The 23,184-nt window shown below is 59.6% G+C and overlaps 1 protein-coding gene across 1 annotated transcript in view; it reads left to right on the top strand.

The window, feature by feature from the left end:
- Positions 1–22,806, top strand: part of CACNA1S (calcium voltage-gated channel subunit alpha1 S) — a 65,930-nt gene extending 43,124 nt beyond the window's left edge. Inside the window, exons 23-44 of the mRNA XM_070602535.1 lie at positions 836–888; positions 1,172–1,318; positions 1,771–1,972; positions 2,432–2,590; positions 3,971–4,081; positions 4,737–4,820; positions 10,127–10,183; positions 11,072–11,200; positions 11,384–11,449; positions 12,034–12,125; positions 12,771–12,930; positions 13,906–14,033; positions 14,987–15,083; positions 15,351–15,453; positions 16,296–16,397; positions 16,694–16,818; positions 18,438–18,566; positions 19,369–19,619; positions 20,821–20,906; positions 21,678–21,769; positions 21,973–22,113; positions 22,269–22,806. Of these exons, the coding sequence (XP_070458636.1) occupies positions 836–888; positions 1,172–1,318; positions 1,771–1,972; positions 2,432–2,590; positions 3,971–4,081; positions 4,737–4,820; positions 10,127–10,183; positions 11,072–11,200; positions 11,384–11,449; positions 12,034–12,125; positions 12,771–12,930; positions 13,906–14,033; positions 14,987–15,083; positions 15,351–15,453; positions 16,296–16,397; positions 16,694–16,818; positions 18,438–18,566; positions 19,369–19,619; positions 20,821–20,906; positions 21,678–21,769; positions 21,973–22,113; positions 22,269–22,520 (2,766 nt within the window). The 3' untranslated portion in view covers positions 22,521–22,806. The remainder of the gene's footprint in view (positions 1–835; positions 889–1,171; positions 1,319–1,770; positions 1,973–2,431; positions 2,591–3,970; positions 4,082–4,736; positions 4,821–10,126; positions 10,184–11,071; positions 11,201–11,383; positions 11,450–12,033; positions 12,126–12,770; positions 12,931–13,905; positions 14,034–14,986; positions 15,084–15,350; positions 15,454–16,295; positions 16,398–16,693; positions 16,819–18,437; positions 18,567–19,368; positions 19,620–20,820; positions 20,907–21,677; positions 21,770–21,972; positions 22,114–22,268) is intronic.
- The last annotated feature ends 378 nt before the right edge of the window (positions 22,807–23,184 follow it).

Genomic DNA, 23,184 nt, shown 5'->3' with positions numbered 1-23,184 from the left:
CCCTGTTTCTCCCTGACCCCGTCACCTGCCTCGCCGTCCCCTCTCTGCTCCAGCCACCGTGAACGGGGATGTGGTGGGAGCGGCAAAAACCCGCAGGGTGCCCTCAACTCGTCCTCCATCTGTGGCTGAGGCAGCTCCCGCTCTGGGCCTTTGAGGGAACCGGACTCGAATCCATGGATTGCAAACTTAATTTAGCCACATGGAGACCCAGCAACCAACTGCTTTTGTTCAAACAAAACCTTCCGTGGGTGTCCAACGTGGGATGAGGATACAAGAGAAAGTGCTGTGGCTGGAGTCAGGAGGGGGCTACAGAGACCACCTACTCAGGCCTTGGGCTGGGGCACATGGGGGACCCCTGTTCGATCTCAAGACAAGTGGTGTCATCAGGGCCCGTCCCTGTGGCAGCCCCGTGGCCACCCCACGGGCAGAAGGAAGGCGGGAGGTGGGGCACCGCTTCTTGCTCTGGAATGGGGAGACCCCAAGAGGGCTTCCTGCAGCAGTGGAGCCGGGGGGCTCCTTGAGGGAGGAGCGAGGGCCAAGCTGTGTTCTTATTTCCACCCCCCGAGGCCCAGGCGGGGCCCTCAACTAACACTCCTCGGAGGAACGGGCTTCTCAGCCTTGGCAGCGTCTGGTGGGGAAGCTGGTGGGGTGGCTGAGGGCGTGGAGGATGGTGAAGGAGAAAGATGGTTCTGGGGCCCACCTGTGGGTCAGGTCACCCCTTTGAGAGCAGGAGACAGGCTCCTCCTTCCTTCCCCCGCTTCACTGCCATCGCCCATTTTTCTATCCTGTTTCCATGACAACAATCTCCCTCCCTCCCTCCACGTCCTGGATGCAGGGGAAGTTCTTCAGCTGCAATGACTTATCCAAGATGACAGAAGAGGAGTGCAGGTGCGCAGTGCTCGGCTGGCCGAGGGTCACCGGCCCAGGGACCTTGTGTGAGGGGCAGGGTGGCCCTTCAGGCTGGGGGCCCAGGGGAGCCTGAGCCCCAGGCCCGGGAGGGACGTTCATATGGGCTCCTCTCCTTGGGTAACTTGGGGGCAGTGCCCAGCGGTGTCTCCTCTAGTCCCTGGTCAGGACCTTCATTTCCCGCGCACTCGCTGCCCAGGGGACATGGGTGGGGAGGAGGCAGCCCAGCCATGTACACCGGAGTGACCGGGCCTCCCCACCGCAGGGGCTATTACTACGTGTACAAGGATGGGGACCCCACGCAGGTGGAACTGCGTCCCCGCGAGTGGATACACAACGATTTCCACTTCGACAACGTGCTCTCGGCCATGATGTCACTCTTCACGGTCTCCACCTTCGAAGGATGGCCTCAGTGAGTGAGGGCTGGGGCCTGGCCCGACATGGGCACCATAGGGGCAGGGCCAGGCAGCCAGCTCACCCTTCCACAGTCCCCATTGCACTGTGCCAGGCCCGTGGCAGGTGCTCAACAAAGCCCAGCGGCTCTGATGGTTTGTAGGACTGGTGAGCACAACCAGGGGCTCTGACAAAGTGTGCCCAGTCTTCCCACAGGTGTGGGTCTCTCTGCCCACAGGGGAGCCCTACTGGTGGGTTAGGGATAGCTGCGGCATCCCATGGAAAGGCAGGCCCAGCCCAGGGTCTGCTCCAGCCTTGCCGGGCTCAGTCCTATCTTCTCTCCCATCACTTGACCGTTCACAAAGCTTCCTTGGCTCCTCTTTGCCGGTGGGATAAAGCCCACCCTTCCTGGCCTGGCTCTCTGCCTCATCACCCCAGCCCAGCCCGTTCTCCCTTCCTTGCCCGCCCAAGGCTGCTGTACAGAGCTATAGACTCGCACAAGGAGGACATGGGCCCCATCTACAACAACCGGGTGGAGATGGCCATCTTCTTCATCATCTACATCATCCTCATCGCCTTCTTCATGATGAACATCTTTGTGGGCTTCGTCATCGTCACCTTCCAGGAGCAGGGGGAGACCGAGTACAAGAACTGCGAGCTGGACAAGAACCAGGTGCCTGGACCACCCGCCGGAGGTGGAGAGCGGAGCCCCCAGCAGGCCTCCTGCCAGCCTGAGCCCTAGGCTCTCGCCAGGGAAGACGCTTTAGGCTGGAGGTGGCCCCAGAACCTCCATTTTATGCCCAGACCCAGCCTCCACCCATCTTCACCCCATCTCCAACTTGAAGCAATACAACCTGGTGGGGTAGGGGTCTTCTCCTGGACGCTCAGGATGCCCAGAGCGCTTGGGCTGTGCTAGAACTCTGTTAGGAATGGGCAAGGGTGAATCAAGGGGAACCCATGGGCCCAATGGGGCTCTTCACCTAAATGGTCCAGTGGAGTCCCTCAGCCATGAGCTCCAGGCCACAGCTGCTCCTGGCTTGCCCGGATGCAGGGTTCCCTCAAGCCAGTGGATGTGGGAGGAGAGGGAGGGCGGGGCCCCTCGGTGCTGACCTGCCCTGTTTTGTTGTCTCAGCGCCAGTGTGTGCAGTACGCCCTGAAGGCCCGCCCTCTGAGGTGCTACATTCCCAAAAACCCGTACCAGTATCAAGTGTGGTACGCGGTCACCTCCTCCTACTTTGAATACCTGATGTTTGCCCTCATCATGCTCAACACCATCTGCCTGGGCATGCAGGTGAGGGCCAGGAGACGGGCCTGATGCACGGGGCTGGGCGTGCAGGTGAGGGCCAGGAGACGGGGCCTGATGCACGGGGCTGGGCAGGGAAGGACAGGGTTCCAGTCTGGTTGCCTCAACATGCCTTTCCTGGCACCTGCCATGTGTCAGGCCCTGTGTGGTGGAGCTCTACGCGATGTAGAGCCATGACCTGGCCCCCGGCCTCGTTGGTTTCCTAGCGAGGTAGTCCGAACATGCACATAGCTGTGGTGACCCTGTCGACAGGAGGGGGCCGTGCGGGAGGATGCAGCAGTGTAGGAAGTAGAAAGCGCTTTCTCTGTTTTCCTCCTGCTCTTGCAAATCTGGACAGTTGAGTTGGTTGGAATTTTGGCTTCAGTCCCAAGAAAAATGGATTTAATATCCACAGCACAGGGGGCTCTTAGGAGTCGAGCACACTTTCCAGACAGTGTCATAACCAGCAGCATTGTTATCAGTCTCAGTTAAGCATCTGATCCCTTTAGTCCTGTGTAAATAGAATCGCATGGCTAGGCTCCCGGATCCTAGGAGCCCAAGACACACCCAACGACAGGACCTCACCTTGCCAGGTGATGAGGAGGTGGGGAGGGAGTCGCCGAGCCAGCGGGCCCGGATTGTACGGAGGATGATGAGCAGCGGCTCGAGCTTGGGTCCGAGCCAGGCTGCAGGACTGGGCAGTCCTGCCAAGGTTGAGGGGGAGAGGGCAGCCACCAGGTCCTCTGAACTACCCGGAAAGGTTTTGTGGAAGAAGTGGGGCTTCATCAACTTTCTAAAAAAAGGAAAGGGTAAGAGATTCCTGGGAAATTCTAGAAGGAGATAGATTGAGGGAGGGTCACAGTGGTGGCTCAAGGGGCCTAAGGTCTTTGCTCTGAGCCGGCTCAGCATCTCTGGGAGCAGCGTGCAGATACAGTAAGCTTGGTGGGCCCCGCGTCCCACCTGTGGTTGGTGGTAAAACCAGCTCTAGAACCCGGGGGTCTTCTCTCCTAGTCCTGTGCCCACAGGATGAGATGGAACCTGTCACAGAGCCATGCTGAGGGGCGTCCCCGCAGTCATCCCCAAACAGATACATAACCACGCTCTGTCCTTGCAGCCCCAGGTGCAGGTGAACCCACTCTGTGGGACCCGGCATCGGGCGTCTCCCCTTCTCTCCTCGTCATCTCTTTGCGAGGAGAGGGGCCTCCACTACATGTGGTAGAATTCAGGGATTGCTGAAGTCGGTGCCTAGTTTTATGAGATTAAAAAAAAAAAGGTGAGCAGGGGGCTGAGGAAGAGGGTTGGGGGCCACCCAGGAAGAGGATGGGGCTGTGGGAATGCACCTGCAGCGTGGGAAAGCCCAGCCCTGCCAGTGCTCTGTGCCCTCCCCAGCACTACAACCAGTCCAAGGAGATGAACCACATCTCGGACGTCCTCAACGTGGCCTTCACCATCATTTTCACCCTGGAGATGATCCTCAAGCTCATGGCGTTCAAGGCCAGGGTGAGTGTGGGGCCTCGGGGCAAGAGGAGCAGGCGGGGGCCTTCTCGTGGAGCACCCCCAGCCGCGTTCTACTCATCCTGCACTTCTGCTCCCAACCTGCTCACCGCTTTCCCCGCTGCCGCCTTCAGACCCAGGGCAGGCAAGATGTTCGGGCCGCCGGAACCGGCCAATGACAGAATAGATGCTCCTCTCCCTGCCCTCTTCCTCGAGCCCGTCTTACATTCCCCGTCTTCCCTTAAGCTTCTGAAGAATGAGCCCGGGGCAGGGGGAGTATCTTGCTGTCTCTGGTTCCCACGGTGCCCAGCCCAGCCACTCTGTGTCAGTCTGCACCATCAAGCCCCAGACAGGGCTTCATGGGGGGAGAAGGAAAGAGCTCCCCATGCAGACCAGGACCCCAAATCCTGAGTCCCAACCACTCCTGAGTCCCCCTCCCCTCCGACCACCTTATGCTCTAGAGGAAGAGAAATAAAGAACCAGAGGGAGAGGGGCATCCGTGAGTGGGTGCCCTGGAGCCACAGTGGAGAGCAGAGCCATGCGCACCCGCCCTGGCCTGGCCCAGTGGTTCTGATGGGGACCCCTGCACCCCGCAGGACACCCCAGCCCCTTCTTCCCGAAGCTCAGCCCCTGGTCCTCCCATCTCTTCCCCCCCCGCCAGGGTTATTTTGGAGACCCCTGGAATGTGTTTGACTTCTTGATTGTCATTGGCAGCATCATTGACGTCATCCTCAGCGAGATCGATGTGAGTACCAGGCGAGCGGAGCCATCACCGGGGTGGGGCTGAGGCCGTTGTTCGGTCCACAGATACTTGGGGGGGTTCCCACTGTGTGTGTGGCACGGCACCTCAGGGTTACAAAGATGAGAGCGACAGGAGCGACAATCCTACAAGGCAGACAGACATCTCTGATTCCAGGAGGATGCGAGTGCACAGGCTGTCCAAGGCGAGAACTGTGGTGGAGGGAGAGGTCATCTCTGGGTGGGGTGGTCTGGGAAGCCTTCCTGGAGGTGGCATAAGGGAAGTAGGCCCTGAAGAAAAGGGAGGGGGAACTGGAGGTGGAGAGGGGAGCAAGCAGGACAGGACGGCTGCCGCAGGAGAGGCACAGGGCAGGCGGTGAATGGAAAGAAGGTTCAGGCGTGCTGGAGGCTGGAGGTCCGGTGAGCATGCAGAGGGAGGAGGGGTCAGTGGTGGAGGGGCTAGAACTTCCTGTCACAGGCAGTGGGGAGTTGCTGAAGCTTCCTGAACAGGCTGGTGGAGGGATTAAAGCTACACCTCTAAGACGTGAATCTGAAGGTGAGGGTCAGGAGGTGAGGGGGCCTGAAAACGGGGGCCCCATGAAGGAGTCAGCCATTCCTTTACTCCTCGAATACTGAGTGGGCCCTTCCCACGTGTGCTGGAGATCCTGCAACGGACCAAGCACCAGGGGAAAAGACAGCAAAATGCATCCCTAACCTGTCAGGTATGCCCAGGACATATCGTGAAGAAAAATAGAGCAGGTGAAAGGCTTCCCGTGGCGGGAACAGGAGGGTGGGGTGGCGAAGGTGTTAAGCAAAGGCCTGAAGAGAACCAGGGAGGGAGCCACACAGGGACCAGGGCCAGCGCCCTGCAGGGGCCAGAAAGGGTGATGCAAAGGCCCTGCGGCAGGAGCCCGTGCTGAGCTCGAGGAAGAGCAGGAGCTCAGAGCAGAGCGTGGCGGGCGTGAGGTCAGAGAGAGAAGTCAGGGGCCGGATCCCTTAGCCCTCGAAGGCCACGCTTAGGCTCTTGGGTTTTATTCTGGGAGAGATGCGAGCCCTCTGCAGGGCTTGGATTGGGTCTGACTTGAGTTCTGAAAGGATCACTCTGGCTGCCGTGTTGAGAGCCAGCTGTTGGGGTCACAGGGCTGCCCCGGGGAGAGCCATCGGGGGGCTGCTACACCAGTCCAGGTGAGGGGTGGTGCTGGCCACGATGCTGGCCATGAGGCAGGTGAGAAGAGGGCAGCATCTGGATCCATCCGGAAGGTCGAGCTGATGCTATTGGCTGATGGACTTGATTTAGGGTGAGAGGGAAAAACGTCGAGGATGACTAGAAGGATTTGTGCCCGATCAATTGAGCTTCCATTTACTGGATGTGGAAACTGCTGGAGCGGCAGGTGAGAGGCAGAGATCAAGATTTTCGTTCTGGACCTGATAGTTTAGGATGCTTACTAGCTGCCAAATGGCCATACCAGTCGGCTTGAATTTACTAGAGTCTAGAGTTCAGAGGCGAGGTCAGGTCAGAGAGTGCAATCTGAGACTCTGGAAGGAAAGCCAGCATTCGAAGTCGTGGAAACGGACTAAGAGAGGAGGTATTTAGAGAGAAAGGGTCCCCAGCCTGAGCCATGGCAGCCAGTGCTGAGGGATTGGAGACAGGAGGAGGAGCCAGCCACGGGTCAGAGAAGGAACTGGCTCTGAGGCGGGCGGGGCCACCAAAAGGGGGAGCTGTCCCAACATCAAGGAGACAGGAGGTGAGAAAGTCCAGGGAGGTGAGAGCCCAGCACTGACTCGATTCAGCGGTGACCTTGATGCGAGCGGTGACATTGGAATTGTGGGGACGATCGCCTGGTTGGAGCGGACTGAGGAGGGAAGCGAGAATGGGAGTCTGGATGGTTCTTTGGAGGCGTTTTGCTACAAACAGAAATAGAAGTTGGAGGAGAATGTGGAGCCAAGGAGAGTTTTCTTGAAAATGGAAGGAATTCCAGCATATCGTCGGGCTCATACAGAAGTCTGGTGCTGGGGGTGGGGGGGGCGGGCGGTGTCTACAGGAGCAGAGTCCTCACCTGAGACCCGGCGTCCAAGGGGAGGGGCCGGGTTTAAGAAAACAGTGGTTCCCCCATGGCAGCAAGATGGGGCATAAAGCGATGAGAGTTGGGGCTCAGATGGTGGGAGAGGAACAGAGACGCCCAAAGCCTTCGAGAGGAGCCAGCAGGAATTGGTGAATGCTGGGTCTGGGGCCACTGGGAAGGAAGGAGTCCAAGGTGATTCGGTATCTCGGGGTGGGGGGGGGGGAACACTCACCACTATTCCGCTCTGGTCCTGCGGGTCTGGGGGAGGGTCCAGGTGGAGATGGGGTGCAAGCAGGTGGAGACGCAGGAGGGGAGCCGAGGTCCCTCTGCGTCTGACACGCGGTGGCCGCTCCATAAACACACTAGTCCCTGAGATGTGGAGGTGATGGTCGAGGCCTTGGGTGGGACCACGGGACCGTGAAGGAGTTGAGATTCCTGCAGAGTTCAAGCCAGCAAGGCCACCGGGTTGGCCATTAGGAAGCCACCAGTGAGCAAGGTGACAGATGAGCAGTCTGTGGGGCCAAAGCAATTACGGGGGATGGAGCAGCGACTACGGGGCGAGAAAAACAGGGCAGAGAGCACGGTAAGCAGCTTCCACGAGGAGCTGGGTAGCAGGTAGTTCCTGGAGAGTGGCCGACGCCAGTTCACGTCTGGAAGTGGGGACTGCAGATGGAGCCAGCGCCCAGGGGGGTTCGAAACGTGTGCAAAGAGATGATCCAGGAGACAGAAAAGGTCATGATTCAGAACAGCAGAAGAAGGAAGAGCGTAAGACAGAGGTGAAGTGTGAACAGGAGAGGGGGAGAAGGGGGAGGGTGTGTACATCCCAGTGCCCACCAGGCTGTCTAAGGCGGTTGGTGAGTCCACAGCTGGAAGGGAGGACGGTGGACCTAGGGTGTGAATTAACTCTTAAGGAATGGCTGATGCGATGAATCCATGCACAGGAGGACTGATGGGGTCGCCACGCAGCCATGAGCGCGGGTCCGAGTCTGGGGTGGGCCTTCAGCACAGGTTCACCCTGGAGTCATGCTCGACAGCCCTGGAGCCCGGAATAAGGGGTCAGACGCCAGGAACAGTGAGGTCTCGAGGGCCAGCGTGTGGTTGGAGCGTCTCGGTGCCAGCAAAGGCATCATTGGAACGGAAGGCCCCTGGGCCCAGGCTGAGCCGGGAGGCACATGGCTCCAGGAGCTGAACCCAGGGACACAGATAGAGAGGATGAGGCCCTGGGGATGCGAGGAGAAACAGCAGCAGGGGGCAGGGAGCAGGTGTCTGCTAGAGAGGTCTGTGTTCAAGGTCTTAGAAGTCGAGCCCTGCAGGAGTGGCCTCGCTGAGGATCTCAAGCTGAGGGTCACGGCAGGGTGCAGGACAAGAGAGGGGAGAGGGAGGTGCAGATCCGAGAGGCAGAGTTCTCCGAGCCCCCCACCCACGGCCATGGTGGGATTCCACTCCAGGGGCGGCTGTTCTGGCCTTGAGGGGCCCAGCAGGGAACTAGCCCCAAAGCCCCCCACAGGGGACTCATCGGTGTGTGGGGCGTCCCCCTGCCTAAGGACAAGCACTTCAGACTCTGCCGGCCCAGGGGGGAGCCTTATGGTGTGGGGTGGGGGAAGGATGGACACTAGGGACCCCGGGGGGGCCCGGCGAGGGAGCAGCTGAGGGAAAGTCTGGAGTCCGGGAGGAAGGAGCCCCCGGCCGGAGACTCCTAGAGGCTGAGTCCTGGGGCGGCCCCTTCTGGGGACTCGGCTGCCAGGGAGGGCCTGGCCTGGGGATCCCGCTCACCCCTTGTGCATGCGTGTTCTATATTTCCGTCCGTGCTCAGGTTTTGCTGGGTGACAGCATCCCGAAGGCCCCTTGGTTTGAGAGCAGCTTTGCTCACCAGCACGGTCAGGAGAGAGAACTCTAAACAGCACAAATGCCAGATAGTTACCTCTGCAGATGTGCAGGGGGACCTGGATCAATAGAACAATGTCTTTGGCGGCGGACGATCAAAGGGGGTCATCATTGGTCGTCATTTGAGTTTTAGAAGAAACAGATATCCCTTACGAGTAATGTTTCCTGGAAGTCACGTTAAGACCTTAAATTTAAGTGTTCTTAGATTCCTGACATGCAAACCAGAGAAAAGACGAGGGCAGCACTGTCGTTAGAACTTTCTGCAATGATAGAAATGGTCTGCTTTGTCCAGTACAATAGCCACTAGCCAGACGTGTGCTGAAATACGACAAGTGTAACTGAGGAAATGAATTTCTGATTTTATCTAATTTTCGCTGTAATTCAAATAGCCACGTGGGCCTAGTGGCTGCCACGCTGGCAGCACGAGTCTAGAACTGTGGTTGTCACTCCCTGGCTGTGAATTAAAATCCCCCGAGGTGCCTTGAAACCTCTGAAGCTGGGCCCACGCCCTAGAAGGTGACTTCATGGGCCTGGTGGGCACCCAGCAGAGTATATGTGGTTAAGTTCTCTGTGTGACTCTGACGTGCAGCCAAAGCTGCGAGCCAGTGGTCCGGGGAGTGTTGCCTGGTGGGGAAGCCCATGGACTGGGCACAGATAACTGGAAGAGAAAACAGGGGCTTCCCCTGTCCCAGGACTCCAGAACAAGGGCTTCTCCTGAAATGCAGCCTAAGGGAGAAGCTCAGAGTAAACAGGGAAAATGCTGCTCCCACACCCCTGACACCTGCTCTTCACGAGCCTGGCCGCTGAGACAGAAGCCTTGGTCCACCTCCCGGGATGGAGGCAGAGAAGCATCTGCTGTGGCGGGGCGGGGGTGGGGGGGGGTGTCTCAGGCTCCCCCAAGGGGCCTTTGTCCCTGGAGGATGGTACTTCCACTGGGCCTCAGTGACCCCAGGGAGCTGGCCAGCATCCCTGGACTCAGGGAGAGATGGGTGTGAATCTTCTCCTAATGACGAGCAGGTGCCCCGTCAGGGATGTCCCCAGCATCACTTCAGCCACAGCCCCTGCCAGCTGTAGAGGCATCTTGGAGATGAGAAGGGACCTGTCCGTGTCTGGTCTTCCCTCCTCTTCTTGCTCCCTTGTCCCCAGCCTGTTGCCTCCCTGTTCCCACAGCTTCGTCCTCACACCCGCCCACCCCCTGCCCTTGACTGGCAGACACTTGGGGTCTTCTGTCCCAGCCTCCCTGTCTTTTTCTCTCTTTAACTCTTCTGTGCGTCCACCCTTTCTGACTCCTGTCCTCACCTCCCTCCCACTGTGTCCCTCCTCCTCTCTCCCCTCCCTCCCCTCCCTTCGTCTCTTCTCTCCACAGACTTTCCTGGCCTCCAGCGGGGGACTGTATTGCCTGGGTGGAGGCTGCGGGAACGTTGTAATTCCAGGCTGCACGAGCCTGCCCTGCACGCCCGCCAGCTCTCTGCCCTGCAGCCTGCATGCTCAGGCCTGGCCACGCGGGTTGCATGGGGCGGATCCCACGCTCGGGGCTCCCTTCCGCAGAGCAGGCCCCCAGAGGGTCCGGCTTAGGGTGGCGGCCGGGGCTCTGCAGTAGAATGTGCATGGACCTAGTGGCTTTCTCAGAGCCCCAGGAAATGGGGCCAAGGGTCTCTCCAGCACCTTCTGTGAGGATGGGAACATCCAGAGAGAATTGTGACTGCTGGCTGGCACCGGATCTTAGTGACAGCTCACTGGCACGAGGCCTTTAGGGACACAGGGAGCTGGGCAGTGGGGGCTCTCCCCTCCAGAGTTATCGGGGTGTCTAAGGCTGGTCCAAGGGCAGAGGCTTGCCCAGCTTGGGACAGCCATGTGCTGGGTGGGGTGATGGGGAGTGGCCTAGTTGAATTGATGGTGACCGAGCAGCCAAGGTCTGGGGAGGGGGCCCAGGAGAGCCACCAGGGTCCTCGGCTCCGCAGCAGCTTGAGAAGGCCAGAAGAGGCAGGAGGCCCCAGGAGGGCGAGCAGTGGGCCTGGCAGCAGCCTTCCCCCAGGGCGGGACCCTGTCACCCCTCCTGAGAATGGGCTCACCGCACGGCTTGGCGCTCCACGCCCGCCCCCCTCCTCCCAGCTGACCGAGCCCAGAGCTGAGCCCCGAGGGTCTCGCCTAGCGCTCAGCGGGGGCCGTGAGCCAGGGCTGGAACCCCTCCCCGCCATGGACATCTCCCCAGCACACACACTGCGCACCGCCCAGCCCCCACTGCCTGCCCCTTCCCTCCCCCACCTGAGGGGCCGCCCCCAGACTGACCCCTGGGGCTGCCGCCCCGCAGGACCCGGACGAGAGCGCCCGCATCTCCAGCGCCTTCTTTCGCCTGTTCCGTGTCATGAGGCTGATCAAGCTGCTGAGCCGGGCTGAGGGGGTGCGCACCCTGCTCTGGACCTTCATCAAATCCTTCCAGGTGTGCACGGCCAGCCCACCCAGCCAGGGCCCGGCCGGGTCCACATGGGGACCCCCGTCATGGCACTTACCTGGGCCCAGGGTGGAGCTCAGGGGGGACTTGGGGTCCCCGGTGAGCTAAGGGAGGGGCAGGGCTGGGAGCAGGGGGGAGCCCCAGGCACTGACCCTCTGTCCTCACCCCCAGGCCCTGCCGTACGTGGCTCTGCTCATCGTCATGCTCTTCTTCATCTACGCGGTCATCGGCATGCAGGTGAGAGGAGGTGGGCCCCGGCCAAAGGATAGGTCTTGGCCAGGCTAGGGGGGCATCGAGGACCCTGGAGAGGCCTAACAGCCTGCAGACTGGACCCTGCCCCCTCCCTGCCTCGTTCATCCAGTCAGCCCAGGGCTCAGCCGCATGAGAAAGGAGGCTCCCGGGGGACCGCAGGCTGGTTGGGGGGAAGCAGTCCAGGAGGAACCTGGGCACGCAGATGGACAGCAGGGCCAGGGGGCATCTGGAAGGCCCCGACCGGAGGCCCGGGTGGTCTCAGTCCACCCTCCCCAAGATCCTTCTCCATCCCTGAGTTGAGTCCCTGAGTCGGCCTGCTGTTAGGAGCACTGGCCCGCTCTCCTGCTTTCCTTCGCCTTCATGGGAAGCGCTTCCCCCAGCCTCGAAATAATCCGGTTTATTTGGCTTCAGGTCTGGTGTGGCCTGAAGGGTAGGGAGCTGGGGGGTTGGGGGTCGGGGTGTAGGGGTGAAGCTGGGCAGGGGCGGGGGCGGGGCAGAGAGGGCGGGGGGCCGAGCTGAGAGGAGACATCTCTCTCAGTTCCAGAGTCCGGGTCCTTTGTGCCTTTCAGATGTTCGGCAAGATTGCCATGGTGGACGGGACCCAAATCAACCGGAACAATAACTTCCAGACCTTTCCGCAGGCCGTGCTGCTGCTCTTCAGGCACGAGCCCCCCGCCCCCAGCCCCGACCTGGCCCCAGGCTGCCCCAGGAGCAGGGCTGGCTTCACGGGCCCTGCGAGCGGAGGGCCACGGCGCTGCTGTCCCTTGTCCCATCTTGAGGTGTCAAATGGATTTTGGAAGGCGGCCATGCTCACCAGTCTACAACCAAAGCCGCTCGTACAATCATTTTTGAATAAGTAGCCCCGTGTCTTCATTTGGCTCTGGGCCCCACGCGTGACGCAGCCGGTCCTGAGCAGAGCCAGCATGGGTCCCAGTCTCACCCCACTGAGTCAGGACCCAGAGGTCAACCGTTCCTTCAAGGGAGCGGTGAGGCCTCGATGGCCTCTGACCCTGCCTCCCCCTGGTCAGCACAGCACTCTCTCTTGCTGTCCCCCACCATGGCCTGAATCACAGATTGATTTTGCCCCCCCCCCATCCGAGAAACCCCTTTTCTTCAGTTTACTCCTTCTGCAGTGCCCCACGGGGCGCAGAGCAGTGGCGCTGCAGCACAGAGGGGAAACTGAGGCCCAGCTCACTCCGAGCTGCACGGTGAACCTGGGGGTCTGACCTCCCCGCTCCCACCAGGCTGCCGGCCTGCTGAGGGGCCGCTGAGAGTAGACGGGCCAGCAGGAGCCTCTCTCTTCCAGGTGTGCGACAGGCGAGGCGTGGCAAGAGATCCTGCTGGCCTGCAGCTACGGCAAGCTGTGCGACCCGGAGTCTGACTACGCCCCAGGCGAGGAGTACACGTGCGGAACCAACTTCGCCTATTACTACTTCATCAGCTTCTACATGCTCTGCGCCTTCCTGGTGAGCCGGCCGGGCGGGGGGCGGGGGCCAGGAGGGGGCCTGGAAGAGCTGAGGCCTGAGGGAACCCGCCGTCTCCTCCCTGGCCATCTCTGTCTCTCATCTCAGAGATGCAGGCGACAGGAAGCTCAGCTGGACTCTCTCTTGTTCCGGTCATCCTGGCTGTGGCTCGGTTTTCTGAGTTCTTGTTCTTGCTCCTAAGGGCTTGCTAAGAGGTTTTTTGCTTTTTTGGGGTTAGCCATCAGTAGTCGAAAGAATGTAGCGAGACTCCGTCCTACATAGGGAGGGCTCCCCATAGAGCCTCTTGACCCGCCGTATTCCTAGGAAGATAAAGTTGCCCTGCTGCAAGGAGGCTGAGATTCGGGAAACAAGGTCCTGCAGGAGGCCCCAGCGGTGTTAGGAACAGCCCCAGGTTGTCCCGAGAGTCCGGGGTCGCTGTCTGTTCGTGTGGACAGCAAAGAGACGGCGGCGTCCACTGGGCGCTCGATCCTTCACTCTTTTCTCTTTCCTGTATTCACTCAAAATAGTTGTTTGAGCGTCTGATGTGTGCAGGCCTGGGCTCAGGGCAGGGGATGAAGGAGACTCAGTCTCAGCCCCCTAGGAGCTCGTGGGGTCCAGGGGAGTCCACGTGTAAGGAAACCTCGCAGTTCAAAGGGACACTCAAGATAGCAAAGGCAAGAGCCGCAAGAGGGAGGCACGGGCCGGGGCCACAAAGAGGGGAATCGTGTCTCGGGGGAGGTGAGAGGCTGAGGTGAGAGCAGCTCCAGCTGGGTTTTCAAGACGGCCCCAAGAACCACGGCAAAGAACACCGCCTGTGCAAGAGCCCAGGGGCGGGGCATGGGTCGCTTGTGTGGGGGATGCCGGTGGTTCAGAGGGGCCCAGGCGGGGAGAAGCTGTGGACCCCGCGTCCGGGGGGCCCCCCGCCCCCACCTGCTCCCCTGCCTTTCCGTGTTGCATCCCTCGCTTCTCCTCCCGTAGATCATCAACCTCTTTGTGGCTGTCATCATGGACAACTTCGACTACCTCACGCGGGACTGGTCCATCCTGGGCCCTCACCACCTGGATGAGTTCAAGGCCATCTGGGCAGAGTACGACCCGGAGGCGAAGTGAGTCCAGGCTGTGGGCTCTGCGCGGGGCCCTCCCTAGCCTGTCCCCCGCTCCGTCCTAGACCCCGCCCTCGTGTCCCGTCGGGAGTCACTCTCCAGTTTAAGAAGGAGTAGGCTGGTCCTCCCTCCACTGTCCAAGGCCCCAGACCAGAGAACTGGAGTTCCGCAGGGTTGGAAGGGACCCCACAGCCTCCCTTTTATTGGGATATGGTCATCCAGCCTCAGCTTGGACGCTTCCCGGAGCAGGGAGCTCAATACCTCACAGGCACTCTGGGCCCTGGCTACTCAGTGTGGTCCATGGACCAACAGCATCCAAGCAGAGCCCCCGGCCCACCCCCGGCTGACCGAATCAGAATCTGCATTGCTATTAACCTGGTCCTCAGGGCACTTGTGTGCACGGCTAAGCTTCGGAAACCCTGTCACCTTGCATTCTTTCTGAAAAGGAATAAGCTCATGTTGGATGACTATTTCCCGGGTGGCAGACACTGTGCCAACATTACATGCATCATCTCATTTAATCCTGACAACAGCCTATGACACAGGTCCCCAGCTCTCCACCATCTCTGGAAGTGGGCTTCCACCTCCCTTGATCCGTACCCTCTACTTCTCTTAATACAGCCCAAGAGCCCCCGGTCAGTTTGACCCAATCCCAAGGAAGGCTCTGCCATGTGGAAAATGAGGTCCGGATTCCAGGCCTGGAGATTCTATATCTGAAGGAATTCTGGCCTCTCTCTGCCCAAATAAAGAGAGCCCATTCCTGGTGGTGGGCAATGGGGCCCAAACACTCTTTCTTCTTTTAAAAGGGAGCTCAGCTTCCACTTCATAAGCATGGTTGGAAGATAGGGAAGTGGTCCCCTGTCTCCTGGCTCTCGGCCCCTTGGCCCATTCTCCGAGCAGAGGGGGAGGTTCCAGGTGGGGTCGCCAGGTGCGTGAGTCTGTGTGTCCACCTGCAGGGGCAGAATCAAGCACCTGGATGTGGTGACCCTGCTGAGGAGGATCCAGCCCCCTCTGGGCTTTGGGAAGTTCTGCCCCCACCGAGTAGCGTGCAAGGTAACCAGAACCACAGAGAGGGGCGCCCTCCTGGGAGAGGAAGAGGCCCCGTGCCGTGGGGCGGGGAGCTGGGGAGAGCCCGACTGCGTGAGTCATTTCAGAGTGTCCCCCAGCTCGTCTTTTCATCTAGTCATGAAGGGCGTCCTCGTCGGCCTGCCCCCCAGCCCTCATGCCCCGTCCCCTCCCGGCCCACACAGCGGGTGAGGATGACCTGCCAAGCTTTGCCTGGTCCCGGCTTGGCAGTGAGCCCTGCCTCTCCCCGCACAGCGGCTGGTGGGCATGAACATGCCCCTGAACAGCGACGGCACCGTCACCTTCAATGCCACCCTCTTCGCCCTGGTCCGCACGGCACTCAAGATCAAGACGGAAGGTGAGGGTCTCCTCCCCTCTCTCAGAGGGTGAGTGTCTGGCCCAGATTCTCCCAGATTCTCAGAGCTAAAGGTTGGAACCAAGAGCCGTGGGGAAAAGCAGAGAGAGGACCCCAGACCACGGCTGCAAGATCCTCAGGGCTCAGAGGGAGCCCGAAAATTCTCTACGGGGCAGAGGTCACTAAGGATCTGTTCCCATACAGCTGTGTCTGAACGGGATGGAGAAGTGGCAGTGTTCGGGCAGGGCTGGGGGCAGGAGCGAGGAGCCACTCAGGCAGCACTTGGCAGACTCCATGAAACCCGCAGGTCCCCACCTGCCGGGAAGACAGCCGTGGTGGGAGCAGGGGGAGGGGAGCAGGGGGTCTTGGTGTGTCCCTGAGCCCTCACTCAAAGCTTGGCTGTATCAGAGCCGTCCCCCAGGACCACTGCAGGCTCTGAGACGGCCTCTGGCCAGGTTTCCTTGGGCAGGCAAGGAAAGGAAGGCCAAGAGTCAGGAAGGAGCCGAGTTAGAATGGCAGAAGGCAGCCTGGGGGACCTTGAAACAGACCACAGGGCATGGGGATGTGAAGGCTTTTGGCGGGAAAAGAGAAGAGCAGGAGATGGCAGCCTTCAAAGTCACTGGAAGCCGAGGCCGGTGGGGAGTGAGTCCACGGCCCCCGGGTTGGGCTGTCCCGGGGGACAGGATGCCCTCCCCCATTGCCAGCGCCCAGCACAGCTGCTGCCACAAAAGGACCCCCAGGTGACATTTGTTGAGTGAGACTGGGGAGTATTAGACGGCTATGCAGGTGCAGTTGGCTTGGCCTGGATGACTGTGGGGCTTCTCCCGCCTGTCCCTTGCCCCCAGGCAACTTTGAGCAGGCCAACGAGGAGCTGAGGGCCATCATCAAGAAGATCTGGAAGAGAACCAGCATGAAGCTGCTGGACCAGGTCATTCCTCCCATAGGAGGTGGGTGCTGCTCGGGAGACCGGAGTCCAGAGGCAGCAAGGAAAGGGGATGAAGGACTTGCCCAGGAAGCCCTGCGGGATTCCGAGGACGGCCCAGACCCTCCGTAAATACTGTGGAGAGACCCCAAGGCGGCCATCAGGGCAGGCACCGGCCTCAGGGTGGAAACTGCCCACCAACCGAGTCAGCGAGAGGAGGGGTTTCCTAAAGGGCCCAGTCCTGGTACCCCCGCCTCCCACTCGGACCCTGCATCAGATTCCCACCAGCCTTCAGGACACCCCTTGTTGGCTTCTCCGCAGATGACGAGGTGACGGTAGGGAAGTTCTACGCCACGTTCCTCATCCAGGAGCACTTCCGGAAGTTCATGAAGCGCCAGGAGGAGTATTATGGGTACCGGCCCAAGAAGGATGTCGTACAGATCCAGGTAGGGCCAACCTGAGCTCCAAGGGACTCCAGCTCCTTCTCTGCATCCGTGAGGGCTGGTGATGGAGAAGCAGAGGGAAGGAGGGAGCCGGGACGAGTGAGGGAATGAGATGAGAGCTCTGGATGGTTTCAACCCTAGGAGGAGAGCCAGGAGCTGTTCCATCTCTGGATGCTAGGACCAAAGGAAACAGGATTTGTTCAAACGAGAGATTTGAGTCAGATAATAGCAGTGTCTCCGAAGGAGGCAGACGTCCCCCCGGGGGCACTTCTAATGACCCATCGGGTGTGCAAAGAAATTCAGGACCTTGTTTTATCTCATCTGCTTTTTATTTCTATTTTTCAGTGTTAATTATCACACACATAGCTTAGAGATTCAAAAAATATACGTGCATTTGGGCTGTGTGCTCAAAATTTATTTCACTTGCAATATTTACTTTGAGACAATCTCACAGTTTTAAAAGTTGCACGTATAGTATGAAAACCTTTTCTTTCTGAATCATTTGAGAGGAATTTCCGACATGATGATGTTCCATCGACCCAGAACACTTGAATGCGTATTTCCTGCAAAGATGGGCATTCTCCTACGTAATTCTCCTACATGACCACAATGCAACCACCAAAATCAGGAAATCGACACTGATGCATTACCACCATCAAATCCTCAGGCCGCACGCAAGTTTCGCCAGTTGTCCTAATAATGTCCTTTATAGCAAGAGGATCCGGTTCTGAGTGACGTGTTGCATTTAGTTGTCGTGTCTCTTTCGTCTCTTCCATCTGGAACAGTTCCTCAGGCTTTCCTTGACATGACCCTGACACTTTTGAAGATTACAGGCCAGGCTATCCCTCGGTTTGGTTTTGCATGATGTTTTCTCATGATAGATTTAGGATATGCATCTTGGAGAGGAATGTCACACAAGCGATGCAGTGTCCTCATTGCCGACTATCAGGTGACACCAGTCTTGATTTGTCCCATTTCTGGAGATATAAACTTTAATTAGCTCAAAAAAATTGTATTAATGGCATATGCAATCAAAAGAGATCATTTGTCCAGAAGACTGCAGTGAGTAAAAAGATTTCTCAACCTGGAGGCCTGGGAGGGCCTGGAATCACCCCATGAGCAACCAGTAGGGTCTGGACCATCCCAGAGGCCAGAGCAGGACCTGGTGGTGCCACGGAGCCCTGGGACATCGAAGGAGCCAGGAGAGAGGGTGGGGCCAGAGCTGGGGCTTCTGGGAAGCCCTGAATGCCGGGATTAGAAAGAGCGGGGCCAAGGGGCCGGCCCCGTGGCAGAGTGGTTAAATTTGCGCACTCCACTCCGGTGACCCAGGGTTTCGCCGGTTCCGATCCTGGGTGCAGACCTGGCACCGCTCATCAGGCCATGCTGAGGCGACGTCCCACATAGCAGAACCAGAGGCACCCACAACTAGAATATACATCTATGTACTGGGGGGCTTTGGGGAGAAGAAGAAGGAGAAAAAAAAAGAAGATTGGCAACAGATGTTAGCTCAGGTTCCAATCTTAAAAAAAAAAAAAGAGAGAAAAGAAAGAGTGGGGCCGTGGGAAGCAGTCTGGTCTCCCCCCTGGTCTGGAGGGGTCACCAAGCCTCTCCTCTGTCCCCAGGCTGGACTGCGGACCATTGAGGAGGAAGTGGCCCCCGAGATCCACCGCACCATCTCAGGAGACCTGACGGCCGAAGAGGAGCTTGAGAGAGCCATGGTGGAGGCCGCGATGGAGGAAGGGATATTCCGGGTATGTGGAGCCCGTGACCGTCCCTTGTGTTCCAGGCACAGGGAGCGGCAACGTCCCGCAAGACAGAGGGCCGGCAGCCCACCATACCGGAGGGAACAGGGAAGCTGAAGACACCCACTGCCCTCATCTCTTAGGACTCAGAATCAATGACCCAGCCCAATGGAGATGTCAAACATAGCACATCCTTTCCCAGCCTCCTCTGCTGAGCTCAGCATCTTCCTCCCCACCCCAAAAATCTGAGTCAGCACCCATCTCTTGGAAGCCCTCCGTTACCAAATGCCTCACCTGCTGCCAGTGATGCTGGTCCTCGACCCTTAGCTCTGTCTAGGTGTCTTATGACACTGTAGGGCTGGAAGGTCCTTGAATGGAATGGTCCTAAGATGACCACCTAGTTAAACCTTCCTGGGTTATTCACGAGGAAAAACGAGGAAAATGACAAGAGATGCCCAATATCACTTAGCAAGTGAGTTTCAGAGGCGGGATGAGAACCAGCTCTCCAGACTCCCAGTTCAGTGCTCTCTCCGCTACACCGTGTTTCCCTGTCTGGATGCGTGTGTGCTCTAGAGCTCCTGAGGTACATCCTGTCCACCCCGTCACCTTGAGAACTCTCTGAGGGGGACATGTTCTCTTCTCTGGCATTGCTGCCTGGTCCATTCTCCTCTGGCCTTATAGGAGTTGTCTCCCAATAGCATCGCTTGTCCCCAGCGCCGTGGTCCTGAGGCAGCAGCCCCCGGACACTCCCAGCCCCCAGCCCCCAGCCCCCAGCACTGCTTTCATCCTCCTCTCTCCTCCTTGCCCCTAGAGGACCGGAGGCCTGTTTGGCCGGGTGGACAGCTTCCTGGAGAGGACCAACTCCCTGCCCCCCATTATGGCCAACCAGAGACCACTCCAGGTTACCGAGATAGAGATGGAAGAGCTGGAATCACCCGTCTTCTTGGAGAACTTCCCTCAAGATCCAAGCACCCACCCTCTGGCTCGTGCCAACACCAACAATGCCAACGCCAACGTTGCCCATGGCAGCGGCAACCGTAGCAACAGCCAGGTGTTTTCCAGGTAGTGACGGTGGCTGCCCGCCCTGGATGCAGGGGCACTGGGGTAGGACCGGGAAGATACAGTTGATGGGTTCCAGGCTTTTTGGGAGAGGGGCACCCCGAAATGGGTAGGGTGTCCTTTGCCTCCCTCTCTGCCATTTGGGGTCCATCCTCCTCAATGTCAGGGCAGCCGGGACCGCCGAGAGCCCATGGCCAGCAGGGGGCAGCCTCGTGTCAGCGCTGGTGCCGGTGCTGTTCATTTATTCCATCACCCACGGAGCATGTGGGAGCTGACACCTATTGAACGCATTAGCTTAGAAGGCGAGGACCTTCAGGGCCAAACTGCTACAAAAAAACTGAACAATTCAGGTTCAGTCGTGGGATCCGGGTTCCTCGGAGACCCCACTGTGCCGGTGGTTCCTCAATTTACCAACCCCGAGGTCTAGACTAAATGGAATCTGTGGCTATGTAAGTGTCATGGAAAGAGCAGGATGAGGGGGGTATCTCAGCGGGGCTCCGAGCAGAGCTGTGTTCCAGACAGCAGACAGGTGACTGTGGCCTCTCTGGCCTGGAAAGGAGGAGTCCCATGCCCTCAGGAATGGCAGGAGGGGGCGGAAGCCCGGGGAACAGCTGCTTCCCCCCGGCCAGGGCTGCCTGCGTCCCCTCCCCATCAGAGACCCTTGAATTCAGCCCATGGCCCTGCAGGGAGCCTGCACCTTCGGGCGCAGGGGAAATACAGAAGCACAGACCTGGGCCTGCCCCCGAAGGATGATAGTCTTGTTGGGGGATGCGTCACGTGAGACCATTGTGACGAAATAACCACAAAGAGTCAGTGTCCGGAGAACGTGGAGGGGTGTTGATCACCGTGGGCTGGAAGGACCTAGAACTGAGCCAAGCAGCATCCCCTAACCTCCGCTGCCTGTGAGCTTTCCAAATGGCAGACTCCGGGGATGGGACACAGCTGCCATCAGTTTTCAAAGCTCTGTGGGTGATCCGACGTGCAGCCAGGGTTCAGAATGGTGTCCTGAGGGCTGTGAGGCTGGAGCTGGACCTCAACAGGGGAAGAGAATGTGGACAGCGTGGAGGGAAGGGCAGAGAGTGGAGGGAGAGCCGGCCCTGGGGTCAAGGCCACTGTACAGGTTGAGACCCTGAGGGGCCACAGAGGGGCAGGGATGGCAGGAGCCCAGCAGCTGCTCTCTTCATCCTCCTTGCTTCCGTTTCAGCGTCCACTATGAAAGGGAGTTCCCTGAAGAGACAGAGACGCCTGCGGCCAGAGGAGGAACCTTCGGCCAAGCGCGAAGGGCCCCGGGTCAGTCTCTCCTGGACCCCCAAAGCTGGGCCTTCTCCCAGAGAGGCCTGGGGCACCCGCTCTTTCCTTACAGCTGGGGAACCTGGCTGGCCAGCCTGGCCTGGGAGCGTGTCGCCATGGGAACCAGCCGGGCCAGGACTGGGAGAGCTGTCAGGGCCAGCTCCTCATCCGGGTGGAGGAGAGGGTGCCAGCTAGGTGACTGAGTGGGGAGGGAGGGGGAGAGCGTGTGCTATAGAAGGGGCCTCCGCAGGCACGCCAGGAAACTTGGACCCCCACCCCTGACCACGGAGGACGGCCCCTGGGCACACGGATGCCTTGGCTCTGGGGCCCTTCAGCAGATGATCTGGCATCTCCCATTAGCTCCTTGACCACCATGTGTGACAGTAGGAGCCCTGAGGATGCTGGAGGTCAATGGAGACGAGGGTTCTTGCCCTGCCCCCCAACACACACACACACACTTTTTCATGGACACACTGAAGAACAGCCTGGCCAGAGCTGGCTAGACTCTTGCCGTGATCGCCACTCCCAAACCCACAAGGACAGAGACCAGGGCACGTAGAGCGGCAGAGGCTAGGGGGACAGCACGGAGTCCTGCCTGGCCTGGAGTTGGTTGGGGCCCCACATGTGTCCACCCTCCACGACGCCCTCCACAGCCCCAGGGTCTCAGAGAACCCTCAGAGTGTGGCTGGCTGGCCAAGCGGAGCTCCGTTGAGCCGGGGCCCCTGGCAGGAGTCAGCAGCCCATCTTGCCCTCACCCCCTGTTGCCCACAGGACCCTACAGCCAGCCCTGCATGGAGAAGCTGAAGGGACAGCTGCCCCAGAGAGCAATGCCCGGAGCGCAGGCACCTGCTGCCCCCAGCCAGGTAACGGGCAGAGGCCTGGGAGGAAACTGCATACGGACGAAGGGTGGGGCAGCTGCCCATCGGTGATGGAAGGGACGAGACTCCTGGGTCCTCCCCTCCTTGTAGGTCTTGGTGAGGCTCCCTCTGAAGAGTTAGGGTTTCGCTGGATCCCAGTGGGCTCCAGCACCCCTGTTGTGGTCTTTGCTTTTGTGCGTTTGGAACAGAGTGCCAGGGCGGAGCCTCCCCTGCCTGCGGAGAGGAGGCACACCCCTGGGTCTCGTCCTGAGCAGACCCCCAGTGGCAGTGGGGCCGAGGACAGTCCTTCCAGGTGCCCAGCTCCAGCCACAGCCCTGCTGATCCAAGAGGTGAGGGGGGCTGCGACAGAGCAGTGGGCGGCACGCAGCGGGGGGCACATCCTTCTGTGATGGCCTGGGGTGGAGACTGGGTGGGGCCAGCAGAGCCAGCCCCCTGAGGCAGCTCCCAGGAAGACCCCCCACAACCTCCTCTCCCCTCACCACAGGCTCTGGTTCGAGGGGGCCTGGACACCTTGGCGGCTGATGCTAACTTCATCATGGTGACGGGCCAGGCCCTGGCAGATGCCTGCCGCATGGAACCGGAGGAAGTGGAGGTAGCAGCTACGGAGCTACTGAAAGGACGAGAGTCCCCAGAGGGCATGGCCGGCGCCCCGCGATGCTGGAGCCTGAGGTCCTCCCTGGGCAGCCTTGACCAGCTTCCGGGCTCCCAGGAGACCCTGATCCCCCCCGAGCTGTGAAAGCCTGCATGGCATCAGCAGGGGCTTAGAGCTAGCGTGACCAGAGAAGGGCCCAACGACCATGCCACCTCCCCATCTCAGCAGCAAACGGATGGGCTGAGCCGGGCTGGTGGGAACCCCCGAAAAGTCAGGAGGAAGTCAACTGGCTGACTCCTCGCCAGCAAGGGGCTTGATTGGTTGGAGCTTCTTGTGTTATTCGAATGGCCTGGTCAGCGCCAGCGTCTGTCTGGCATAAGGCCACTCCCCCCAGCAGGACATTAAAGTCCCCAGGCCTATGACACTGGCACCTGGCCTCTGCTTGTCTCCTTTTCTGGACGCTTCTCCTACACTCAGCCTCCCCATCCTGTCCCCTGCCCCAGGAGCCTGTCCGTGGGCTCGGGAGCCTGGGCCGGGGAGAAGGACGGGGGGCCATCTGGACGGTTATTCTGCACTCTGCACTGGAGAGTGTGGGTCCTCCTGGAAATCCATGGCCAGTGTCACTGACTGGGCCCAGGGAGGACCAGTGGCCTGAGAAGCAGCAGCCCCACATCCCAGGTCACGCTACGGCCAACCTCCTTTGAAGCCATGACCGTGTCTCATCGGCCAGCATCCACTGCCATTATAGGCCTCAGAGCCCTCCACGGCGCTCTGCTCATGGCCTTGGGGAGCAAAGATGGACAGAGTC

Source organism: Equus przewalskii, chromosome 31, assembly GCF_037783145.1.
Source record: "Equus przewalskii isolate Varuska chromosome 31, EquPr2, whole genome shotgun sequence".
NCBI classification, from domain to species: Eukaryota; Metazoa; Chordata; class Mammalia; order Perissodactyla; family Equidae; genus Equus; species Equus przewalskii.
This window is presented reverse-complemented; position numbering and strand designations above follow the sequence as displayed.